This window comes from Drosophila melanogaster, chromosome 3R (genome assembly GCF_000001215.4).
Source record: "Drosophila melanogaster chromosome 3R".
Classification (NCBI taxonomy): Eukaryota; Metazoa; Arthropoda; class Insecta; order Diptera; family Drosophilidae; genus Drosophila; species Drosophila melanogaster.
The window spans coordinates 11,435,709-11,461,224 of record NT_033777.3 but is presented as its reverse complement, the minus strand read 5'-3'; the positions used below and the strand labels follow the sequence as shown (position 1 = coordinate 11,461,224).

The following is a 25,516-nucleotide window of genomic DNA, read 5'->3' as shown; positions in this document are numbered from 1 at the left end:
GGGGGGGGGGGGGTTATAAAAGAAGGCCTGTGATTTTGCGTGTGATTTTTGCCCCCCCTCGAAATTTTTTACTGGGAGAGCGTGCCAAGGCGTAGTTAGTGAGCGGCACTTAATACCCTGATAAGATGTGCGATTAGCGGGCAGCCAGTCGAATGGTAAGTTATGAGCACAATGGTCAGCGCTTCCAGCTGCCAAAAGTCGAATGCGCAATGCTCTAACCGGGGATTTTCGATCGGTGATAATTCAATTGATTTTTATCGCATATTAATTGTATACCCGATTTATTTGGGGGATTTTTGTAGGACTTAATGCATTTTCTAAACAAACATCTCGTATTAATGAGTACAGATATATACGAAACATTTTTCGCTGTGTGTTTATCTGATTTGCACACCTGGGTCGTTAAAATATATTTATTAGCATTGTATATCCACCTGCTTGGGCCCATCAAATTGACGACCCCATGCACACGAAAATAATTGTTAAACGTATTTATTTTTCATTTAACCTGCGGATTTAAGAACTTCCAAGTGGTGGACCTCTCGAAGAAAGAAGAGCAACTCAAGATTACAAGACCTAATCAACGGTCCCCTTGTTGCCAACGAACATAGAAAACTGCCTCTAAGACTTCGGACTTCATTTCAGTTAGCGTCAAAGACATTGGCAAACAACATGGGCGACAAGGTGTCTGGATCCGTCTCCACTTCTGGCCCAACTTCCTTGGCAATCCTCATGGACTCGGAGCAATTGGAGCAGCAACAGCTGGCCACAAGTTGTGGTAAGTAGCGCCGCAACTATTTTGCTGCTGAAAACAATTCAACAATTTCCAAGAGCGTTTGAGAGAAATTTCCCCTTTTTGAAGTGTAATAAATATTCCAATGCTGGGCGAAGGGGGGGGGGCGGTGTGGTCTGCGTGTTTACCTTGCCACAAGTATAAACAGCAAATAAAATAAGACAAGTAGAGGTTGGAGGAGAAAATGAGTCCGGTGATTTGGACTTCCTTTGGACGAGGCGCCAGAACGCATCTGGCGGTTATCCCCCGAAATTTTCGACTCGAAAAACCTGTGTGCACACAAAGAAAAAAAAACTAATTCAGATTAAGAGCGAGATGAAGATGAAGATGGAATGTGCTTGTTCGCCATAAATCGACGACGGAAAATAAAACGCTGTTAATTTGTCTAGCCATCCGATCTCGGCACTCCGACTAAAGCAATTTAATACCAGCCGCATTTGCAGCGGGATTCCCCCAAAAAAATCAAAGCGATCCCACCAAGGGGCATCCCCGATTCGAAAATACAACAAAAACAAAAATTAAATCACACGAATACATATTATAAAAGAGTATGTCCGGTGCCGGTGGTCAAAGAAAGCAAATGACACAGAGAACGACGGGGGCAGTGATGCTGTCACAGCAACCAGCCATAAAAAATCACGGTTTTGAGTTTTGGAATCGTAAACAACTGAAATCGTGCGAAAAGAATATCAGCTTTTATAGGAATATAATTTAAATAAGATATCATGTATCCTTACGTGTAAAACAAAGTAAACCCAAACTATTGAAACGATTCAAGTTGGTTCTTATAAAGGATTCAGACTAAAAGAATAATCTTTCCACTATGAACATAAAAAATGAGAATACATTTCAAAAATGAATTCAATTAAAAATCTGTATCTAAGTTAATATAAAGATTTCATTGAAATGGTTAATTTACATTTTTAAATAAGGAATTTCGTACGAAGAAATGTCACATCTGCGAGCTGTCAACCTTTGTTTTAACTCTAGTCTGTGACTATGTATTTAGATGGCATCAGCCGAATTTCCTGACTGCAAAAAATATTCAACAATTCAACTGTCACCTCCAGCTATGGAAATTGTTCGTTCATTTATCAAAACACAAGAAGTAAAACCGCAGATGTGAGCTCAAAAACGCAATATTACCATTTAAAAAAGAGATGGTTAAAGCAACGGATGACTCATAGATTTCATTTTGGGCGAATAACAGTGACATTAATAAATCGCCACAGGGAGATTCAAAAATAACGTAAACTTAGCCATTGGCAAATGCTAAGTTCAGTTCGCAGCTGTCTGATTATTTGCACAACCAAAGTCTTGAGAATTGGTTAAAAAAAAAAAAGTTCCCCATAGCTGATTTATGCCCTCGATAGAGGGTTCTTATCAGCAGCGACCTTCGAGAATGACCGATATTGAACTAGTTGAATGAGTGTCATTCTGATCCGTATGATCAGCGATCCGTATCACGGTAATCTAATCGTCACTTGCCAAAACAGTTGGGATTGTTAATCACTCACGCTTGTCGGAAGTTGTTATTGCGGGGCGTGAGTCGTGCCCTATAGTCTATGCAACGTTTTCAGTGATTAACCCTAATTGGTTATCTAAGTGTTGGGCCAAAGTGTAGTCATTTCGTGCACGCGAAGAAAAGTAACGATTTTGAAATAGGTTCACACATGAACAGTGGAACAGTAATCACTCAATGCAAAATAATCAAAGCTAATTTCAAACAAGTTGGTTTAAGTGAAAACGTTTGGCTGAATAAAGCAAATATTGTCTGGTGCCAATATTTTCTTTCTCTGCACGCGTATCTGTCATTTGGAATGTCGATTCAGAGTGACACGTGTGATAGCCCTCGTAGCCGCAGCGCTTGAAAAAGAACCCTTCGGATTGGCAAAAAAAAAAAAGTACCGGCGATCGGAGGAGGTAAAATGCGGTTGAATGGGGCCAATAAATTCGCGGCGGCATGGGTAATTCACCGCAAACGAGGCGCTAGTTCGATCATCGTATTAAATTTCCCTAAGGGCGACATCGTGACCTTAGCGCAACTCGCCGCCTGATAACAGCTTTATCAAACTCGGCTGCGACGTCAACGGCGGCAGCGGCAGCAGCAGAAGCAGCGGCGGTAGCCGCGACAGCGGCGGTAACCGTCGAGGCGCGGCAGCGGCGGCCAAAAGCTCACTCCGAGCGAAATCGAAATCAAAGAGCGAGCGGCGAGAGCGTTGGGGGGCCATAAGTTCGATGCGATTAGCCATTTGTTTGGCATTGCTCCCACGGCAGCGGCGGCGGTCACAGCAACAGCAATCGGAAGCAGCGACGCCAGCAGAGGCAGAAGCAGCAGCAGAGGCAGCAGCAGCAGTGCGAATTCGGTGTGTGAATTTTTCTATAAACTCCGGTCCGCCCTTATGCTGGCCAACATTCGCGCTTTATACGCTTGATACGAAGCATAACGCCGCTATGTGAGCGCTGCCGCACCAAAGTCTGACCTTCACACACTGTCGAAATTTTGCACAACTCTTGCCACAAAGCAAAAAAAAAATAAACGGTAGCAGTCAGCCAGCAAACAAACAACGCTGCAAGCAAACCAACAAACAAACAAAGAAACAAACAAACACAAAAATAAACAAACAAACAAGACAAGAAACAAACAGCGACTAGCAGTCGATACAAAAGTTCCTAAATCCAAGTCACAGTTCCTAAGCAGTTGGATTGCAGCAGCACTAACTTCGCAACAGCAGCAGCAACTTGGCAACAGCAGCAACATCGCAACAGCAGCAGCAACTTCGCAGCAACAGCAGCTAAAAGCAGCAACATGACAGCACTGGGATTAGTTCTGCTATCGATGATGGGTAAGTGCCGGGTGTTAGGGTGCTTTTCCTTATCGCCATGCCCCTGAGAACTTACCAATTGTGCAGATAGCACCCGGTATGGGAATGTGGGGCTATAAGATCGGGTTTTTTTTTTGAATTCCTGAGCGCCCAGCAAGTGCAATCTGCGTCAGCTGAGCGCACTGATAGCCCAGAGATAATATATGCATCGAACTGTGATAGGTGTTTCCATATATGTATGTATATATGTATATGTGCCGTATGCTGTCAGAAATGTGATTTTTTGTTTCAATTAATTACTGACATTTAACAAAATTGTCATTTACGGCCTGACAGGCAGGCAGCGAGCGAGTGAAATGGTTTTTGATTTTAATATTCATAATTATAATCGCACCCTAACCGCGAACGAGAGTTGCTCATTTAGCCAAAAAGTCAGCTTTCATGCACATAATAATAAACAATTTCAAAAAATGAAATAAACAAATTCCAAAATGTTCCCTGAGTTTTCAAGTCCAAAACGAAATGTAAGCACGTAATGTTCTAATTTCACGAAGGTGAATGAAAATACGTCACTATGTTTTGGTGAATAAAATAATAGAATAATCATGATTAATCAAATAATAATATAATAACAATTCCACTCTAAATGCATCCTTTAGATCCGTGTGTTCCTTGCGTATTTCAATCTTTAAAATAGTAGAATAAATTTCGAACTTAGTTCATCAGATGAAAATGGTTGCAAAAAATGTAGAGAACATATGTTTAGTACATTAATTAAAAGGGAATTAAATCTTCGGCTTTTGGAGCCAGAACATGCGCTTTCTTTTCTGGTTTTGTTGCTTTTTCGCTCTTTTCTGTTTTTATTGTGCAATTTTTTCTGTTTTTATTTTTTTGTTGTTGCTCCGGCGGGTACTTTTTGTTTTCAAGTTGTACGGTCGCTTTTTGCCTCTTCATTTTTCAATTTTGTTGTAATCGAGCGTGACTTAATTTCGCACATTCCCCGAAACAATGTACAATGCACGGATATTTGTTTAATGGCAGACTGACGGCCTCTTCGGCATCGTCAACATAATAATATTGAAATGTCTCTATTATGTGCTTTGCCTGATTAAAAACAAACAATTACCCAAGGGACCACTGCATTCCAGCACTCGGTGTGAGTGTGAGTGTGAGTACGAGTTTGAGTGCCAGTGTGAGTGCCAGCGTGAGTGTGTGAGTAATTCCTGACACTCTAATTATTCGCTGGTAATTTAAATACTTCAATTATGCGAGAATTTAATCAGCAGCGCAGCGCAACGAGCCCTGGGATTAATCGAATATTATCAAAGAACTTTGCGCCTCTGCCAGCGAAATTACTTTTCGAGGCGGATAGTTTGGCCTTTTTCGCGGGGGGTGGTGGTGTGAATGTGTGAATGTGGCCCAAAATAGTGCCACAAAGTTTGCAACATTGATTAGGCCAACGGGTTTAGTGTGTTTACTTTATTAGGCCGCGTAATTAGGACAACAATTAGGGGAGCGGGCTGATTTTGAGCTCTCCGTGCTCGCCTGTAAATATAAATGTAATTAACATGTTGCAACCACACACATACACGCACTAAAAACTAAGCGGCATAAATTAAACAGCCGACGATTTGAAAGTACCCCCCCCCCCCCACGTCCCCCTTTCAGTACTGCTGCTCTGTTTATTATTCAAGCACGTGCCGCCAATGAAGTCCAGGACTCAGGACCCAGGACTCAGCATCCTGGATCCAGGAACTCGGATAGGTGCCAAACTGCGGGCGCGACACTCACACTCATTCTGAGAACAGCACTCGATATCTTTACAATCGTTGCTATAAAAATGTAAATTCCAATTGATAGTCTTTCCAAACCATAAACTCATTTCTAGGAAAATTTTTGGCTAGCTATTTTAATTAATATTCACTGCGCCACCTGGGAAAACAATGGCTATTTTGGGATGCTTACACATATTTTTATATATATTAGCACTTTGCGAATTTGATTAACCCATTTTATGTTTCTAAAATGCCAAGCTAATACAACACACTTTGTTTTGTTGTGATTAAGTCTTCAAAACAAACCACCTACAAACGGCTGACTTAGTTGCAAAATGAAACCTGAAACACATCCTTAAACACATCCTTTAGTCACACACCCATTTGTGTAATTCAACCGGATGCTATTATGTTGACGACAACTGTGTGCCCACGCAACTTTCGCTCTCCGTAAATTTTAATTAGAAACTGCCGCTATTAACTTAGTCAAGTGCTGCGTCTCCTGTTTCCGTCGCCTTCGCTTTTCCGCCGTTTTCCAACGGGTAGCCCACACCCACTCGCCCACTTTCTTCGCCAAGTTTTCCGTATGCATATAAATGCCGTGGGCGTATGGCCGCTGTGGGCGTGGCCGGAGAAGTTTCGGCAGACGCCGCAAACATGGCAGCACTCGAACCTTGCTCCCCTTTGCAATCCCCATGTTTGCCAGCTCAGTCAGCACACAGACATACATGCAAGCAGTTTAAACTTGAATGAAAATAGTTTTCGGATTGGAGTCTGAATTTGCATTTATGACTCACGACAAATCGGGAGGGGAACCAGGGCCAAACGGAACCCCAGCTCCATTCCGCAGTGTCAACGGCCAAAAGCTCACGCCATTGATAGATGATACCCGTAGACCTGTAGCACCTGTTGCGATTCGGCGACTTGGCCACTTCCTCTGCCATTTGGCTTTTAAACATTTCGCATTGAGCGCTTTAAGCTGAGTCACGGTGATGCGGCCACCGGCCAGAACGAATCGAGTTTGCCCTACGGTCAAATGGACACATTCATATATCTGCATATCATCAGCGCGTTTGTAAGCAAACACAGCAGCGTACAGTCAATGTAAATATTTACTTTTGCTACCAAAGCGTTGGAATATATTTACCACAATTTTTTTTTTTTAATAATATGTACGCTTTTCCGACAGTATTTATTTTTAAACAGGTAAAATATCAACTATTTTGACAGCCAATGTATATATTTATTGGTTTTTGTTCCACTTAAAACGGATATGCCCAACTTTTACCAGGGAATGTCAAGCAAATATACATATCAAATAAAAATCACCTATCACAACAGCAATTTAGCATATTTGGTTCGCGCTCAGCGTCATCTGATGACGATCGCTATTGGCAATCGGAGCCGATCCGATCGGCGACTTGTTTTTCAGCCCATAACGGGGGTTTTCAGCGGCGTTGGGGAGTTTGTGGAGCCGGCCGAGCGTCAGTTGAAAATCGTGGGTCGTCGGAACCGCAGCCACCGCCGCCGCTGAAATCCGCAGACAGCTGCGCTCCGTGGGGAAACCGAATCCGCATCCCAGTTCGACTATCATTTATCAATGGAATGTGAGCGATGTACACGGTAGCAGAGCCGCAGACCACACGACTTCCCGCCCCTCCGCAGTACACACGCCCCCCCTTTTGCAATTAGGGCCAACAAATGCTGACTGTCTTGGAAGTGGCAAGAGTTTTTGGGGGCCAGATATAAAGTATGGCAAAAGTTAAAATTGAACTTGTTTGCGCCACGCTAAGGAATTCACGAAAATAAATGTAAACAAACAGCTCGCACGCAAAATACAATTTAAAAACCAAATTTTCCATGTGGGATGTACCCGAGCACACTCCTCAAAATTACAGTGAATCGACCGAGTGACTGTGTGTTTTTGCCAAATAAATTATAGTTTTTGTGTAACAAACAACCATGGAGTGAGAACCCAACTAATCCAAGATGACTGCATCTTTGTTTTCAGGCTATAGTCAGCACATGCAGCAGGCGAATCTGGGCGACGGTGTGGCCACCGCCCGCCTGCTGTCCCGATCCGACTGGGGTGCCCGGCTGCCCAAGTCCGTGGAGCACTTCCAGGGTCCCGCGCCCTACGTCATCATCCATCACTCGTACATGCCGGCCGTGTGCTACTCCACTCCGGACTGCATGAAGAGCATGCGGGACATGCAGGACTTCCATCAGCTGGAGCGCGGATGGAACGATATTGGTTATAGCTTTGGCATCGGCGGCGATGGCATGATTTACACCGGCAGGGGATTCAATGTCATCGGAGCTCATGCACCCAAGTACAATGACAAGAGCGTGGGCATTGTGCTGATCGGAGATTGGAGAAGTAAGTTAACTCCTAACTTTAAGAGGATAGATTTCTTTTTAATACCGTTTAAAGAGTCATGGAAACTCATTAGGTTGTTAATGAGCCTTCTTCCTTCTCTTCATTTTCTTCTTAAACTCCGTACTAATTACTTTTCCTTATTTTCCCTTTAGCCGAACTGCCGCCCAAGCAGATGCTGGATGCGGCCAAGAACCTGATCGCCTTTGGCGTTTTCAAGGGCTACATTGACCCTGCCTACAAGCTGCTGGGCCACCGACAGGTGCGGGATACCGAGTGTCCTGGCGGCCGCCTGTTCGCCGAGATCTCCAGCTGGCCGCACTTTACCCACATAAACGACACCGAAGGCGTCAGCAGCACCACGGCGCCCGTCGTGCCCCACGTCCATCCACAGGCGGCAGCACCACAAAAGCCGCACCAATCCCCGCCAGCTGCGCCCAAGGTCTAGGCTGGATTGGAGGGCCCTCATCGTCCTCGCAAAGCTTACGAGTTTAAGAGAAGCCACAACGAGCTCGGCTCCACGCACAACGCCAAGGAGTTCATTCAGTATTCATTAGATGTCTCTTCTAACATTTCACAAATAAAGCAATTTCTAGATGATAACACTTAAACATAACCCCCGCTGTTGCTCTTTGTGTCCGCACAATCGACCCACCGCCCCATCGCCCCCCGCCCGCGTTCGCACTTGTCAAATCAAATAGCAATTAATTTGTGTCAAATTCGATTTCGATGGCAGAAGTTTTTGGACGACACGCGGCGCTGAAAATGTCGGCGACCCCGGCGCATCGAAAGGTTTTTCCAGCCATTTGACATTGGCTCGCCATGCGAGGTGATGCGTAGTGGTTTTGGGGTCCAAAAGTACCCGCCAATCCTCACATGCGGACGAAACCATTCTGGGAGCATTTTGGGACTGATGAATTAATAAGACCCCGGGGGAAGTCGCATCATATTGGCATTCCAACCCACAGCGCAATTGCCTTTAAGCCTATTTTTAAAGCCCCCCAATACATATGCGCTGTATTTTGCCAAATGAATAAATATATAATTAATATTGCCGAAATGCTGTTAGATAGACGGACGGACGGACAGCAAAAAAAAAAAAAAGAATAGCAATGGCCCGTTTAAGCGGAAATTTCTCGGCTATTTTGTGTGCGCGGGAATGTTTGCCGTTCAATTTGGCATACTTTTCGGCTGATGCTGACAAGGCAAAACAATTAGTGGCGTGCTTTCGCGCAGATGTGTATAAAAAAACGAAATATTTGAAAACATGCCATTGATAACCTACATTGCACGTTAAATAAATATTTGCGGCAGTGGCATAGACTTTAATCATTTGTTTTCGCTCTGTTGCAGCTATTGGATTGATTTCGGCGGCAGCAAGTAACTCAGTAACTCTTTTTATCGAAAACGATTCGAAAATGCTATCAAAATTAAATTAGTTCAATCGAACACTCCTGTGGAAACTCGATATGCAAATGGCATACATTATGTTACGTTGATAAGGTGATAAGAGGCTTACTCACTGATTCAGCTTATATTACCAGTTCATTAGTATCATCACCAATCAATTAGTCTAGCAATAGTTCAATCGATAAAGGGGTCCCCAGCATACAGATACGCACTGATCAAACGATCGATCGATCGATTGCACCGCTCCACCGAAATGTGGAGCACACGCGAGTGAAACGGGGAAGCAACCACTTGGTAGACAATGTAAATATTGAAAGCGATTCGGAGAGAACGAACGCATTGGGACAGAACTGACCATCGAACAGAAGCACTAATGGGTTTGGACTTTCTAGACGAGTGGTTTCTATCACAGGGTAAGACGCACCAACCACCCATCCACCAAACCACCCACTCCCCCTGAAATTAGCTGCGACGCCCACGCCGCCCGAGAAACTTGCGTAATTGTGGTCCATTGAATGCGAGGCGCCTGATAAGAGGCCCCTAATGATGAGCGGATATCGAGGGGGTTGTATCCTTGGGGCACACGGGCCACATAGCCAATAGCCGGCTATTAATAATTCCATTGAACTGCACCTGCCATAAGGTCAATTGGATCCGCCGCGGATCCGCCCCATATCCCCCCAAACCCCCACAGACCGTGCCCACATATCAAAAAAGATGCTAAAAATATGCCTCTGTCGGTCAACAAAATTTTCATTTCACTTCATTTTGTGCTCACCGAAATACGACGAAGAGATAATGAGCGAAATCCCACGAGAGAGGAATTCGTAGAGCGAGCGGGAAAATTTTCAAATTTTTCACCCATCGCCGTGGCGTTGGAAAATGTATGAATTTAGTTTTTGAAACGCCGTCATAGGCGCTGCTGTTGCCTTCGCTGCTGAAAATTCACTACCAGAGTTCGTGGCTGTGTGTGTGCGGGTGTGTGTGTGCCTGCGGTTGTGGTGATGTGCGGGTGTCTGACCCAACCAGCACACACGTACAATTCAAAGAGATATACAACATATATATATATATATGAATATATATCTGTGCAATATATAGTACAACGACGCGAACGTGCTACGAAAACTGCAGCGAGCGCGAATGAACCAATTAATACACATAATAAAAATCTGAAAAATCCGTGAAATATCCAAAAATATAGCATATAGCCACAGACACAGATTCGTGTACATTTGGGCGGCAATATGCGCAGCTCTTGTCACTGGCCAATCGATCTAATAAATCTCTCTGGAGGGGCGTTATGAATGGCCAGTTCCCAAAATATCCCGTCCGATATATTTGTTTTTTTTTTAAGCACTTTTGTTGACAGGCAATCTTAGGATGAAATATGGCCGGGAATTAGCTGTTAGTTGCCATTCTGAGCACAGATCCGCGAAACTTTTGCGTCAAATTAGCCAGTCTCATTAACAATTTTAATTGAAATTGCATTTTTGTTTCGTCCTCGCCTTAACTATCTTCTGGAATCCTCTGCAATGTTCGAAATACAGTCGTACTTCGATATAACTTCCCTTGCTTCGTGTGCTGTCAAATGGTCAATGGATCTAATTTACGAATCTGATTCAATTGCCAACCATTAATTAGTAATCGATAAGCATCGCTTAAGCTGGGAGTGGAAACAGCTTAGAATGCATTCAAAGCAAATTGGAACTGACAGATAGGCAACCAAATAGACGTCGGAAAAGATACTTTCGTCGGTTATTCTTGCAATGGAAGTTTGACTGTATTTCTAAGTATAATTTTTATTTGCATGTCATGTTTAATTAACGCCTCCATGCAGGAAAGACCGAGAAAGTGTTCGTCGCTCCGGCCAAAAAAAAATTTGCAATCGCCCCAAAACGAGTGGAATGGAAATGAATATGGTGAATGTGGGGGAGGGATGGGCTTCGACGAAGGGGGTTGGATGGTTTTGGACCAGGCCATGGAATGGCAATGGAATGAAACGAATTCGGATTTCATTCTGACCCCCGAGAGCGCCCCTTCTATCACAAATTTTTGGCCTTTTTTTTCCGTCCGTACAACCAGTTTTGTGTACGTTTTTCTGTCTACTTTGTGAAACGAGCCAGTTGAATAAAAACAAAACAAAGTGAATGGAAAAAAAGGCGAAAGACGAAAGCGCCAGAGATATGTATGTTTCCTTTTATTCTTTCGATTTGGTTCCGTTTTGTCTCTCCCAATTGGGTGCTTCTCTTCACCGCCAGTGTCTTTCACTTTTTTCCACTTTTTCCACTCTCAGCGGCGGGCACAAAGAACCTAAAATTAAATATTTTCGCCTTTTACATATCGCAGCCAGTGGCAGAGCAAATCGTTTCTGTTATTGTTTTTGTTGCTCTATTCCCATACACCGACGCTGTTGTTGCTGTTGTTCTTTTTGTTTGTGCTGTTTATTGGAGTGCATATGTACGGACGGACGGACGGACACACACACATACGCAGGCGTTTAGCTGGACATTCACATTCACAGCACAGTGGCGGCCAACATAATAGTGGTCACAGAAAGTTGCAGTTGCAAGCGAGAGGAATGTTTCGCTATCCTTTTGCCCAATTAGAGCAGGAAAAGTTGCAAATTGTTGTTTACAATCTGCCCAGGAATGAGGTCATTAAAAATACATAGAAAAACGGCAGAGGAAAATCGCGAGCCAAAGAAAACTCAGCAAGAGCGAATAGTTTCCATCTTCTGCACTTTACTTTATCAGCATTAAGTCAAGCTATAACTTTTCTCGACCATGAGTAATTGATTTAAAATTCATTTTATATGTAAACATTTTTCGTTCTATCGTAATTGGTTTTCGTATGAAAGAAATATTGGAAATCACCAGCAAATGGCACAATATGTTTGTTGAATAGTTCGGCATATAATACTTTTCTGAAAAGTAAACATTCCCAAAGCATTTTCATTTCATCGTTTTCGTTCAAATTATTTAAATTATTTGACAAGTTGAAAGTTTATAAGAAAACCTTGTTATCTTGACGGATAGGATGATCTCGATTTTATCGATTGCTATAAATATCCTGGAATTTAAACATTTGGCTGCAACTGTAGGCGTTTTTGTGAGAGCCTGCAAAAGCATTCCACTCAGTTGGGATTTGTTGATGCATTTGTCCCGGTCCCCATTGCCGACCGCCATCATCCCCATATCCTCTCTACATTCCTATTTCCATCACATTCGGCATCTGTGAATGTCCCTGTCCATGACTATGACACAAAGGCCTACATTCTGTCTCTTAGTAGAAACAGCGACAGAAACAAGAAAAACAGCCAGCAAAGCTAATGAGCGCATTCAGTTAAAAATAAAATTCAAAATGAAACATACCCAAATATACACGAAATGAAATGAATTGAATCGGATTGAAAGTATCTCAAACAGCTGTTGCTCATCGTCGGCAACGGACCACGAATAAAATTCCCAGCAACAAATTCGCGACGAAAAAAATACATAAAAATCTATTAGAAAAGAAATACGCGTAAAATAGAATTATCAAGGCGAGGCACATACACAAAAAAAATCAAAAAACAAATAGAAAAATAAACGAAAAAAATTACGGAAAATCTGAATGAAAGAACTTTTTCGGACAACTTCCCCCGACGGTGCTAATGTGCAAAGTTTTGTGTTTTCATCAGCAGCAACGCCAAGAGAAGCGGGAAAAACAAGCAAAGAATTCACGGCAAATTATTTAAAAAGAGTGTGCGAACAGACGGGCGACGACATCGGGCCCTGGAGAATTTAACACCAATAAGACTGGAAAAAAATATAAACCACCAGAGGGAATAGTCTAGAATAGTCCGGAGGACCGCAAGCAGTTCGAGCGACTACGAAATGCCGTTTGTGACGCCCCGTGCGGGGACAAGCAGTGCAAGCAGTGCGCCCGGCGGACGCACCACGTTCCGTCCGCCATGGGTGAAGGACGACGGCGGCACCAGTGGCACCAGCAGTACCACAAAGCCCACTGCCACTCCGTGGGCAAAGAAAACAGCGACGACGACGACCGCCTCTCCGGCAACAAAGGAAAATGGAGAAAAGCCGACTGTGGCCAAACCAAAAGCAACTGCTACCACGACTGCAGCCGCGAGGAAGACTTCGACCCCTGAACCGGCTAAGAAGACGATAGAGCCTGTAAAGAAATCTTCACTGGCCACAAGCACAACGGCGGCCAAGAAGACACCAGAACCCGTAAATACCAAGAAAGCACCGGAGCCAATCAAGAAAGTGGCGCCCACCGTGGGGCCCAAGAAGCCAGTAGCCACCACTTCAGCGCTCAAAAAGAAGAAGGAGCCGACACCACCACCCGAATCCTCCTCCGAGGAAGAAGAAAGCGAGGAGGAGGAAGAGACCGAAGAGGAAACCGAGTCTGAGGAGGAGGAAAGCGAAGAGGAAAGCGAGTCCGAAGAGGAGGAGAGCGAGGAAGAGGACACCACCGTGGACGAGAAGGTGCCCGAGCACGTGAAGAAGGCGGCCCAATTGCGACCCACCACCGTGAACAAGAAGCCGGAACCGGAAAGTGAGTTGACCCAACGTTTTACCATGGAGAAACCCAAATTACGCAGCGTGGTGGTCAAGCGGGATAAGTCCTTGAAAAAGATGGCCACCGAAGACGACGACGAGGCCGAGGAGGGCGAAACGGAGGAGGAGCGCGACCGGCGGCGACGTTTCAAATTAGAGAAGCCCAAGCTGCGGCATGTCAAGCGCGAGGAGAAGCCTTTGCCCAGCAAGAGCACCGACGACCTGGCCAAAATCCGGCCCGTGCTCAAGAAGGTACCCAAGATCGATGAGCTCCTCAAGGAGCCGAAAGAGGAGCCAAAGCCCGAGTTCACGACCAAGACCCTACGCAAAGCGTCCATAAAGCGCGAGCCGAGCATCAAGAGCGGTAAGTTGTCCGATCCAAATCGATCCGATCCGGAGCCAGCTCCAGTGATGGAACCTAACCCGATGCCCGACTGGATTAACCCGATTAACCTCTGCGAATGGATCGACTCAACAAGCGCTGTAAATTTTTGCCCCTGCTTCTTTAATGTCTAATTTCTAACCAGAAATGTTTAATTTACGTTGCGGGCGGCTGTGGGGATATGTATTTTATATTTTTACGCTTTCTGCCTCTCCGATTTTCGTCGGCCCTGGCCAAAAGGCAAGGCCACCACTAGGGGAGCAGCAAACAAAACAAATAATGCGTCACCATGGCGGATGAGCGATATGTGCAAAAAAAAATTCGCATTTGGGATGGGAACGTGAGAATATTTTTAAAAGATTAGATGTGTCACAGTTAAGATATTTTTGGTAAATATTTTTTATAAGCTTAACGATTGAACAAACATTTAGGGGTTGTACGGGGCGTATGAGTAATATTTTATTATATAATATTTATTTTATATATATTTATTTGTTTTAAAAAACGTGCTTTTGTAATTACACAAAAGATTGTGATTGCTTTCAATATATATTCCGTTTAATGCATTTTAACAAAAATTACTCATACGCCATGAAAGCCGACGCACTGCAATATTCAGTTATTTCCTGAATGTGAGATGCCTTTTAAAAAGGATAGCTATCGTGCTAATGCTTCCGCCATAAAAAACACAACAATTAAAACCAGTGGGCATTTAAGCAAAAAATATGAAACTAGTTTGGTCAAGATATCCATTTCCATTGTAAGATTTAATTTCCAACGGCCAATACAGCTTCACGCTGCCATCAATGTCTGTAACCTGTCGCTCACAACCATCGCTGTCTGCTCATTTATAAAAACGCAGGAAAATATACGATATTCTAGTGTCTGTATGCAGAAGGCACACACTCGTATGGGAGGAATATGGGAATTTATATACTTGAAATGAATGTGTAAAAAATATTTCATCAAAATGTTTCGCCCAAACAAAAACCACAAAGCGCACACAGACAAGGGACGAGCACAACGAAGGAACGAACAGTGGGAAAAACAAGGCTATAAAGCAATATAAATATCATTTTTTATTTATTAAATTTTAGTGGGTGTTGTGCATTGAGCCGAAAGAGGCGCAAAGTGTTTCACTGCCTGACTGCAGTTGCGAGTGGGTTTTATTTGGGCAACCATCTCGTTTTCCGGCGAGGATCCATCCGCTCGTCGGTAAGGGCGTTCGACATAACAGCACAAAGGTATGCCGGAGCAAATGTTCCTCTCTAATTCCGTATTTATTGCCACACACACAGACACACACTCTCAACTAAAGAAGGTTGTAATTCTGCAATGGACTTTCCTGCCGCGAGGCTGGGCTCGATTGGCGGCAAGTCGGCAGGGGCAAGACTTTCAAAAAACAAAGCAACCAAATGTTGCATAAGCATGCTGTCACCTGGCCTCAAAATTGAATTGCAGAAAGCCCGTGTCCGTGGGCCAGGCCTCCAGTTTTCCCCTGGGGCAGTCAACTAAAATGAAGTGAAAAGCTCGTTAGGATCTGGCCAAATGGTTTGGGTGAAAGGGCTAAGGCAACGGCTACCGCTACCGCTACGCCTACGTGTGAGGCAGTTAACTTGCCTTTTGTGCCCGACCTAATCAGTGGGCAATAACGTGACCGCAAATGCCTCCTAATCTTGACCGACAAACAAAAGGATCGAAGAGGCGGAGACTGGCCAAAGAGGTCACTAAATAAAATGACCAAAAAACGATGTCCGCCAAAAATAAAACAGAGCATCGTTCGTCCGTTTTAAAGCTGTCACCCTATCAAACAGAAGCGAACAAAAAAAGGGAGCAGCATAGAAGGACACTAGGAAAAAAGAGAGCGAAACATTTATTTAATGTGTTCGGGTGAAATCTTGTGAGGAAGGGTCCGCAGTGGAGTGGGCTTTTTTTATGGTCTAAGACAAAATTCATGATTATTGCTCATTCTGTCAAAACTACAACATAAAATAGAATGTTTTAAAGCCAGATGAGCAATGGTGAGGAGACACAAGGACATGGCCGGCCAGCGTCCTGGTCTCTTAAGTTTCATTCCCAAAAAAAAAAAAAAAGAAAAAACTGGCAACTATCGAATGATAAAAGGCAACTCGGACTCCAATTGGAAGTGAATCCTCGTGGGGGGGAGAATGTGGCCGAGCCGAAAGCAGCCAAAGATATATGGGAATGAGCTTGATAGAGTCTAACTAAATGCGCCATTTATATTCAAATATCCGCCACTAAAAAACAAAACGAAATAAAAGACGGCGCTGGCCGCAAGTTCCCCTCTTAAGAGGCTCGAATGTCTTCAAAGGACAAACAGCGGCAGGACGAAAAATATTTTCTTTTATTTAAATGAGCCTCATCTCTATGTATCCCTCTGTAGATGCGAGACATGTAACGGCTGCGCCCCATATTTCCTTCCTTTTTTTGGGAAACTCTTGGCTCTTTTTTGTTTCCAGGGTCAAGCGGTGGGTGGTGTTGGTGGTGGTGAAGGCTAGGGTCTGCCCGTCATTAGAAACGTCGACTTTCAATAGGTGAGGGTGATTTTCATTTTGGGTTTTCTGTGTGTGACCTACCCGGTGAAGCATAAAAGATGATTAGGCTCTTTCAAATTTAGATGTAGCGTGGTCAAAATGACGTAAAGGAAAATGGTTCAAAGTTCTGTGGCACACACACACATATATATATATACACACTTGCTAATATTGGCCAATTGCTGTTGGCCATAATTATACTGGGCGACAATGAAATGGTTGACTGCATAATTGGATTAGTGTCCCCCAAACGACGCCACAACAAATCCAAATTGAAATTGAATTTTCTAATTGGACTTAAGGCTCGTCTCCGGAGGCACAAAGGAAATTAAATAAAGATTACCGTCCAGCGGAAACAGCAAAAGTATTCGGTAAACAAAAATAAATAAACAAATAAAATAATATGATATCTAATTTATTTTATAAAAACGTTACAGCTTATATTACACAAATGCTGCAATATAAAGCAGAATTATCGTTGGATTGGACAACCTCAGATGTAAAACTTTGCTTTAAATTCGAAATTTGAGCTGTATTTATTTTAGGGTTAATAATGATTGTGAAAGGAAAACATTACCGAATTCGTTTATACCAAAGCGGCTTCCAAAGATATATAAATTTAAGCTGCACTTCATAGAGAGGAAAATGAACTTGGTTTCGAGGTGAAATCCTAGAGAAATACTTAGAATTTTGCGGTAAACCAACAGCATCATTTCCGAGCTAATCGGGTTCCAAATAGTTTACAAAAAGCCCCATGTAATCCCTGGTTAGCCCTTTCGCACAGCGTTCCGGCCAAGGCAGAAACGCTAATCATACAAAGGAGCTTTGGGGGAACGACTCCCTACCATTCTGTGTCATGAAATATATGAGCTGGCTGAGCGGTGCTTCATCATGCCCCGGCAGACAATGAATGAGCACAGCCTGGAAGCTGGGAAGTCACTCATCGGGCGGCTGGGCTGGCAGCAGTCCATGACCAGAACTCCACTTCCCAGTAACCAGTAACCAGCCAGTAGTAAGCAGTAACCAGTACCCTGTAGCAGCAGCAGATTTCCCTCACCCACTCCAGTTGCCTGGGGTTCGCCAGTTTTTGAAGACCCGATCCGACACTCCACACTCCACACTCCGGGTTGATTCAATGACAACGGCAACATTTGTGCATGCATAGAATATTCCGCTGATGATAACACAATGAGCCAGGAGGGGGCTTTATGAGGAGGGTGCCATGCCTCACCGAGAGTGAGCTCGCAAAATTTATGTTTACATACACCGCTATTCATTCTGCGACGTCGTAAGTGCGGGCTTTGCGGTATATTAAGTGGGTAGCCTCATCTCAACTCGGAGCTCCGAGAACCAGGACCTGCTCCTGCTCTTCATCTTCAGTCGTGGCAGTGGCAGTGCTTGCTTTTTATTTAAATAAGAAATAATTTTGTCGACATGAATGAATGAAGACTTTTATCTGCCCGGCACCCTTGCCTCGTTTCTCTTCGCGTGATGTTGTTGTGCTTTCTTTTGTTTCTTGCCCGCTTCCACTTTTGTTTGCCACTGATTTAGGATAACTGCCAGGGATTCGAGGGCGGGTTTAGTGGTTAGGGGGAGAGCTTTTGTCCATAAATTACTAAACCGAATTGAGCGCAACTCACTAAACGCGTCCTCAATTGGCTGTCCGAAAAGTTGACCACGTATTTTAATCAGAGCTTCTCTGCCCCCATGGAAGCAGTTCATTAACATGCAGACATTGGGGGAAAATTCATGAGGAGCTGCAGGATCGGTAGCTTGAGGTGAAGCAGCTCTAGACAATAATCAAGTTGGTCGTTTGCTCTGATTTTATTCGGCAAAGTAACACGAGTTCGGATTAGTTTCATTACCTCTCCAGTTTGGCCAAGTTATCCACCTCTTTTTCACTCAGGTCGAGGGGGTTTCGGAAGGTATTTCGGATACTAATGCACCGCAAAAGGCAGCCAACCACTTAAAGATTAAGTGCAGATCCAGCCAGGCGCAACCGAGAAACCGAAAAACTGGAAAACCGAAAAAGGAGAAGGCAGACTAAACCGGAGACGGAGAAGGAGCCGGAGCCGGAGCCGGAGCTCAGACAAAGGATAAGGCCCTGGCGGTTGTGGCCTTGGTAACACAGTCCCACCCAAAAGGCATCAAATCTCCTGCCCCTGCTTCCTGCCAGGACTCACTCAAACAAAGCTAATTAACAGATTTGTCAGCTTTTCATCACTTGGTGATGGTGATGGTGATGGTGCTGGTGGTGGTGCCTTCATTGTTTTTCTCTTCTTTTTGTTGTTTGACTTTTACACTTTTGAACAACAAGCCGAAAGGAAAAAGCATGAAGGAATGCAAAGTATTCGATAAAAAATTATGAAAGAAACCCATCTTGATGCATGCCTGTGTATGAGTCCCAAAGAAATCGAATGAATGGTGTTAAGGCAATAAAACACCATCAAAGCCAGGTCCACGTTCCACGACAAGACGGTGTCGGGGGAGCAGGACGAGGACGAGGACGAAACGTAGGCGGAGGCCGCAACGGAGGCAGGCACTAACTTTTCAATCTCTGCTGCAACTTCCGACAGAGACAGCCATGTGTCTAGGCTCTCATTCTATTAGGAGCCCCCCATACACCAGGCGAAACTTCAGATAAACAGACTATAAGCCTTTTCTATTCATATTGTGTTTGGCTAAAAGGCGAAATGATGAACTGACATTTTTCAAAACACTAGACAATTCCCAAAATGTATTCTCTAAAATGTATAATCCAGCTGACATAATAGTTTGGGTCCTCTGTTTTGTAAGGAAAATGTTAGATATGCTTAAGATTGGCATTTAAGTGATTTAAAATGTACTAGCTGAAAAGATGAAAATAGATTTAAACTAATACAATTGGGGAATTGATAGAGTCAGAACCTTTTAAAACAAAAACCGAAAAGGAATAAATAACCCTTAATGTTCGGAGTGTAAAGCCATCCATTCCATTCTCTTTGCCCTGTATTGATATGTATGGTGCAACTTTGCTCGCAAAGCACAGCTAAATACTGGGGTGGCGAATCCTCTGGCGGGTTGACTAAGGAACCCCCCGGGAGCCGAAAGAACAACAAACAACTGAAACAAATTGCAAACTCATTAAATTAAAATTATATTTAATAACCGCGAGTGCACGCAGCGCCCGGCGATTTGCTCTAATGCCCAACGACCAAACCTCGCGCCCACTTGCACCACTTGCAGCGAGTGCCCCACCCACCATTTGGCAGAGAATAACCGCCGCCCACTTGGGTGCATTCCGTGTTTTATTGTTGCAGTTCCCGCCCCGCCGCCGCTGCCCTCGCTGGTGCCCAAGGCCCCGCCACCGCCGCCCCCGCCCCTAGCTCCCGGTGAGAAGAGAGTGCTCAGCAGCACACAGAAGGAGACCCTCGAGAAGCTCAGGTGAGTGGAAACCTCGACGACTGACCCATGAACCCTGACCACCGCCAGTGCTTGCATACCCGAATATCCTGGCATCGGGATAGTTTTTACCTTGAAGGCGCAGAATGGCCATAATTCCGATTCGCTTCGATTCGCAGGACTCGACCCCGAAGGCGCCCCGACTGGTCCGAGATGATGAAGGAGGTGGAGAGCGGCAAGAAGCTGCGCCATGTGGCCTGCAACGATAGGTGAGTGGTGTCCGCATGCTGTGCAGTAATTACCGACTGCAATACTCCCGATAATTAAAAAGGGAATGAAAACTGAAGTTATTTAAGGCCACAGGAAAGAGTACCTAGAGCATCTTACTGCGTTTACGCCACTTTATCCGGCAAATGTTAATGACTTTTACTTAAATTTTAAGTGTGCAGAAGTACCAGCAGCCAAATAATAGATAACTCTGCACGAAAATGTTCAAAAATCTCTTTTATAACAATTCAAATCCTAATAGATCTCAGCCCATCCTGACGTGCAAGTCGATAACCAAATTGGACGACAAGTTCATCTACGAGACGGAGAAGGGCAACTCGCACAACAAGCTGCTCAAGCAGATCCAGGGCGGCATCAAGTTGAAGCCAACGAAGACCAACGATCGCAGCAAGCCGGTGCTGGACGGTCTGCGCAAGTTCCGCCGACAGATGACCATCGAGGAGCAGTTGCAGAAGTCGCAGTCGAAGATCAACATGCTCAGCGAGGCGCCTAGCAGCCATGCACTCGGACCGGGCAGTGCCACGGCCTTGGGAGCCGGAGGATCCCGGCCCAGCATCGTATCGGCTATGTCCATCGACGAGGAAAGCCCCGACGAGCTGGACGACATCGACAAGATCCGCGACGATCTGCAGAGCACCAAACAAATGCTGGCACTGGAGTTGCGAAACCGTGAGGCGCAGGATCGCGAGAACAAGAAGCTGCTGGCCAAAATCCGCACCCTAGAGACCGAACTGGAACGCGAGAAGTCACGCGAAAAGAATCTCGAGTACGGATCCAATGTGATTGTGGCCACCATGGATCCTACGCCCACCGCCGAACAGACCTACGTCAACTCCCTGAAGCGCGAGGTAGAGGACGCACGGAAGGTGTCCAAGGAGGTGGAGCAAAACTATCAGAGCACCGCCGAGCAGCTGGTGGAGGCCAAGACGGAGATCGAGGAGCAGCGCCGCCAGATTCAGTTGCTCGAACGCAAGTTGGCAGCAGCTCTTCAGGTAATTCCTTTTGCAGAACGGGTTCGGTAATATGTATATGTAGGTAATGGGATGCTGCTCAAAGTGTTGTCAGTTGAGATTAGGATTTTGGATTACAACCATTTACAACATAACTATCTCCAAGGGTATGCAAAGCATCGGACTCCGAAGCTAGTCCTTCTTTCTTGTTTTTAGTGTCGCCGGCGTCGCCTCGCTGCGTCCGCTGAGGGCGGCAAGTAGACGGGAGCAGCTAACGAAGCCACCGCAATTCGTAGACTCCGCCTTAGATCCCTCGTTAGTTGTCCCTAGTAGCCACTGTAGCCAGAGAAACAGATCAGCTGACAACACTTGACACAAATGTGGAATGGGTCTGGGAAAGGATTACCCGTGGATACACCTTGTTTTCTTCCTTCTTAAAAACGGTTTGCACACGAGACTTAAAATACCAGAAATCTGATTGAAGCCAGCAGACAGCTTGCTGTTGAGAAGGAATCAGACAAGTTGAATAGTAAAATTATTATCAAGAGAAAGCGAAAAATGAAATTCAAAACTGACCATATTTTATCAAAGCTCAATTTGTATTAAATTTCGGAAGCCATACTTTTCAAGTAAGGTGCCTTCATCCCTTACCTGTGCTATCTGTTTGCTTGCACACAATTCCAGACAAAACAAAATCAAGTTTCTGGGGAAATGCTCAAAAGGTTCCAGAATTTTTCTTTAAGCAAATAATGGACCTGGCCATGCCATGGTAGACATTAAAAAATGTAATCTTTATCAAAACGAAACGAGAGGTATAAACAATGTCCGAAGATCTCGTGTGTAGACGACCTTAAACTCCAACTGCCGGACGCATGCTGCATGAAAGACTCCCGCCACCCGCATTCTGCTTCCGCCCAGACCAAAGCGGTGTTATGACCCGTCTAGGACACGTCCGGTCCCGATTCCTATCCCCCTGAAAGCTTTGCTATTGCACTCCGCGGCAACTAACCGATTAACCCGTTCACGCTCTCTTGCAAAGGCGACACCAAGCACTAACAGACCGCACATTAGTAATTGCTTTGCTTACGACGACGACGACTACGACGATTGCTTCCACTACGACCACTACCATGCAGCACGGCATCAGGTAAAATCAGGCCCCGCTCAAGGATGCCCTCACTAATCCAATGTGTGTATCCCTTCTTTCCCGTTTTCCGTTTTGCATTAACTGCGGCTGCAGGGCGGTGGATCCTTGGACGGATCGCGTCGACCAAGCGATGCAAACTTTGGAAGGGATAGCTCGCCGGAACTGGAGCCTGAGGTCAGCGAAAGCGATCCTGACGAGCCGGAGGAGAAGAAGGTGGAGCGCAGGGAGCGTCGCTCTGGCAAGGAGCTCAAGATCCTGCGTAGCAAGCTTACCAAACTGAAGGTCAAAGAGGAGGCGGCCAAGAAGGAGAAGGACGCCCTCAAGCAAGCCATGAAGAAGAACCAGAGTATCCTCAAGTGAGTACAAATTGTAATGTAGTATTGTTCTTAAACTGGAAACAACTCTGGATGACAGGGAGGAGAACAAGAAGTTTAAGAAGCTGGAGAAGGAGGTGCAGAAGATGGCTGCCTCCATGAAGCTAGACGAAGACGATGTGGACGGCGAGGAGAAGGACGAGGACGAAGAGGAGGCCGAGGAGGAGCACGCCAGCGAAGAAGAGGAGGAATCCGACGACGAGTCCGAGGAGTCCGAATCGGAGGAAAGTGAGGCGGAGACGGGCAGCGAGTCCGAGCCAGAGGTGAGTTAGCCCCAGAGAATCGTAAACTATTTAGCCAGCTCACCTGTACCGTATTCCGCAGGACTCGCCCAACTCCGCGAAGAAGGCGAATGTGGAGCCGCGCGTGAAGAAGCACGAGAGCCGGTTCGCGGCGATGAAGAAGTGCAATGTGCTGCTCCAGGCGAACGTCGACAATTTGCAGGATCAAATTGTGCAGGTGCGATCGCGGGCCACCAATCTGCAGGACGAACTGGACGCGGTTATTGCCGATTTGGGCTTCTAGTCCCTCAGCTTGTCTTCCGTTTCTGTTTCCGTTCCTTGCTCTGTTTTTTCGAGTGTGTGTGCTTCGAGAATATAAACATAAACAATAATAAACAAACAAACAAACGAAAAACTAGAGGTGGATGTAAAATTAATTCTGCAATCGATGTATGATGTCGATGTATGTATCGATGTCGCGCCGTCTGTATTCTACATGTAACGGAATTTTTACAAAGTAATGTAAAATGTTGTGTCGCTGTAGATTTGAAATTTTATTGTTTATTTATAACTATTTAAATGAATTATATAAAAATGTAGTGCAAATTTGCATGTAGAAGAGCGTGAAATTCAAATGCAAATTATAACTTGTTTTTATTTTATTCATAAGTTGTATTTATTACCGTATTTTAAGCATGTATAACAATGTACAAAACAACAAATCGGCGAAATTGGCTAAACTAAACACGCACTACGAGTATTTACTTATGAGTGGAGTGGATATCACGCGTCCCTTCTTATATATTTTGATTAATCTACGATCTGAGCCTTGATATAAGTAGAGTCTACGATGAATGAACCGGGTTTGCTGCCGGCCACTGATGCTTGCCGGGATTGGGTGAGAACGATGTGACAAGACGAGGGAGAAACCGCGAACTCTTTTAGTTGCTCTGGAACCACACTATTCCAGCAGGATGAGCCTGAATCGCTTCCGCAGCGACGACTCGCGTGGCAGGGTGCCTGCCCATTTCTTCAGGGCCGTCAGAACCACAGATCCCATCACCATCACCGCACCCACCAGCGAGTAAGCGGTGGGCGTCTCTCCGAAGAAGAGCATCTGCCAGACGAAGGCGAAGACGATGTCGGCGCAGCGAGCAATGGCCACTGGTCCGGCCTGTTCGATCTGCAGCGATAGCGTGAGCAGGATCTGGCCCAGGAAGCTGAATACGCCCAGTACAACGACCAGCCAACGATCCCGTCCGCAGCTTGGCCAGCACACAGCTCCAATAGATGCGCAAACGATCAGTGTGTAGACCAGAGCGATGGTACCGAAATTCGTCATGATGACGGAGAAGTGCAGGTTTTTGAGCGCCCGCAGCAGGATGTACACATTGGCTCCGAAGAGTGTGGATGATATGGCGGCCACTGGTCCCCAGATGTCGTACGTCTTCCCAGCGACATCCTCACTCTCCGCCGTGTCACCGAACACAAAGGGTGGGCGCGTGATGAGGACCACGCCGAGCAATGTCATATTGATGGTCAGGACATTGAACAGCGTACACGGCTCCTTGAGGAAGGCACGCGCAAATATGGCCACGAAAACGGGCGTGGAGAAGATGATGACACTCGCATCGGCCAGGGGCATGTGTCGGAAGGCATAGAAGCTGAGCATCAGACCCGTTGTGCCCATGAAGCAGCGCAGCAGCAGTATCACCCTCTTGCCCTCCGGAAACACCGGCTGTCGCGTGTATATCAGGATGGGCAGTGCCGGCAACAGGACTCCGACGAATCGAAACGAGGCCAGCTCCATGGGGTTCACGTCCACCAGTCCCTTCACAATCACCGAGCACAGGGAGAAGAAGAGCGAGGAGAGCGTGGCCAGCAGGATACCCAAGTAGGGACAATCGGCGCCCAATCGTCGCTGCAAGCGCTCCAGCCAACGGGGGGCGGGATCTGGGGGCGGGGCGCCCTCCTGGAACTGCTGAAGCTCGAGGTTTTCCGGCATTCTGTGGGGTTTCTTCTCTACAGTTTCTGGATTCCTTCAAAGTTTCAGCATCCTGCAAATGGGATTTGCATCAATATGTGTGCATGAGTGTGGGGAGTCTAATGGTAGCCCACCTGCCCTGAAAAATCGATTTCTTTCGATTGCCTTCCTTATTTACGCGCTGTGTCACTGTCTGCTGCCGCCTTTTCTGCGTTTTCAATGGCACATCGTTTCCCCGCCGCCAGTTTCACTGAGTTTTATTCATTGTTTGCACGCTCCGACTGCGTTTAATTAAACATTTTTAATTCTTTTCGCGAATGGAGATTCCGGAAAACCCTGTGGGCCAGTATTGCCACCCCGAAGATCTTAGTCCAGCCAACAATGCCACCTTTTTAAACGACTCGTCATGTTTAACGGTTTTATTTCGATATATTTTTATGAACTTTTAAAAGATTTGAAACAAGTTTTGCTTAAAATGTATTAAAACTGTAA

The 25,516-nt window shown here is 45.3% G+C and overlaps 4 protein-coding genes and 1 non-coding gene across 17 annotated transcripts in view; 3 read left to right on the top strand and 2 right to left on the bottom strand.

The window, feature by feature from the left end:
- CG17230 (uncharacterized protein) overlaps positions 1–23,440 on the bottom strand; it is a 29,588-nt gene extending 6,148 nt beyond the window's left edge. The window contains exon 1 of the mRNA NM_141820.2: positions 23,126–23,440. The gene's annotated coding sequence lies outside the window, so the exon portion shown is untranslated. The remainder of the gene's footprint in view (positions 1–23,125) is intronic.
- On the top strand, positions 673–8,376 carry PGRP-LB (Peptidoglycan recognition protein LB; the record flags this gene model as incomplete). Of its 6 annotated transcripts, none has more annotated exons than NM_001260123.1 (3): positions 673–778; positions 7,405–7,773; positions 7,926–8,376. In NM_001260123.1, the coding sequence occupies 3 exons, from the start codon at positions 673–675 to the stop codon at positions 8,216–8,218; spliced, it is 768 nt and encodes a 255-aa protein (NP_001247052.1). In that variant the 3' UTR covers positions 8,219–8,376. The 6 variants fall into 6 exon arrangements, with proteins under 6 accessions (NP_001247052.1, NP_731575.1, NP_001247053.1 ...); NM_169392.2 differs by lacking the exon at positions 673–778 and adding an exon at positions 3,205–3,639; NM_001260124.2 differs by lacking the exon at positions 673–778 and adding an exon at positions 6,896–7,000.
- sals (sarcomere length short) lies at positions 9,434–23,678 on the top strand. 8 transcript variants are annotated; one of them, NM_176460.1, is made up of 9 exons: positions 10,075–10,136; positions 12,863–14,106; positions 19,979–20,102; positions 20,240–20,329; positions 20,590–21,340; positions 22,338–22,445; positions 22,539–22,801; positions 22,860–23,082; positions 23,144–23,678. In NM_176460.1, the coding sequence occupies exons 2-9, from the start codon at positions 13,059–13,061 to the stop codon at positions 23,342–23,344; spliced, it is 2,808 nt and encodes a 935-aa protein (NP_788637.1). In that variant the 5' UTR covers positions 10,075–10,136; positions 12,863–13,058; the 3' UTR covers positions 23,345–23,678. The 8 variants fall into 8 exon arrangements, with proteins under 8 accessions (NP_001287288.1, NP_001247050.1, NP_788637.1 ...); NM_169390.2 differs by having other exon boundaries at positions 10,075–10,158; positions 12,866–14,106; NM_001300359.1 differs by lacking the exons at positions 10,075–10,136; positions 12,863–14,106 and adding an exon at positions 9,434–9,593.
- mir-4945 (mir-4945 stem loop) lies at positions 18,919–19,033 on the top strand. The gene has a single exon (NR_048375.1). It is a non-coding gene; the product is annotated as a mir-4945 precursor RNA (primary transcript).
- A 23-nt stretch (positions 23,679–23,701) lies between the features above and the next one.
- Positions 23,702–25,375, bottom strand: CG5281 (uncharacterized protein). Its single transcript, NM_141819.2, has 2 exons — positions 25,159–25,375; positions 23,702–25,097 (listed from the first exon to the last, which is right to left on the bottom strand). Exon 2 carries the CDS (start codon positions 25,043–25,045, stop codon positions 24,002–24,004), a length of 1,044 nt encoding a protein of 347 aa, NP_650076.1. The 5' UTR covers positions 25,046–25,097; positions 25,159–25,375; the 3' UTR covers positions 23,702–24,001.
- Between the last annotated feature and the right edge of the window lie 141 nt (positions 25,376–25,516).

Coding starts and splice junctions, on each gene's coding strand:
- CG5281 (NM_141819.2), bottom strand. CDS start 25,045: ATGCCGGAAAACCTCGAGCTTCAGCAGTTCCAGGAGGGCGCCCCGCCC.
- sals (NM_176460.1), top strand. CDS start 13,059: ATGCCGTTTGTGACGCCCCGTGCGGGGACAAGCAGTGCAAGCAGTGCG. Junction 14,107..19,978: donor CGAGCCGAGCATCAAGAGCG/GTAAGTTGTCCG, acceptor TTATTGTTGCAG/TTCCCGCCCCGCCGCCGCTG. Junction 22,802..22,859: donor AAGAACCAGAGTATCCTCAA/GTGAGTACAAAT, acceptor TCTGGATGACAG/GGAGGAGAACAAGAAGTTTA.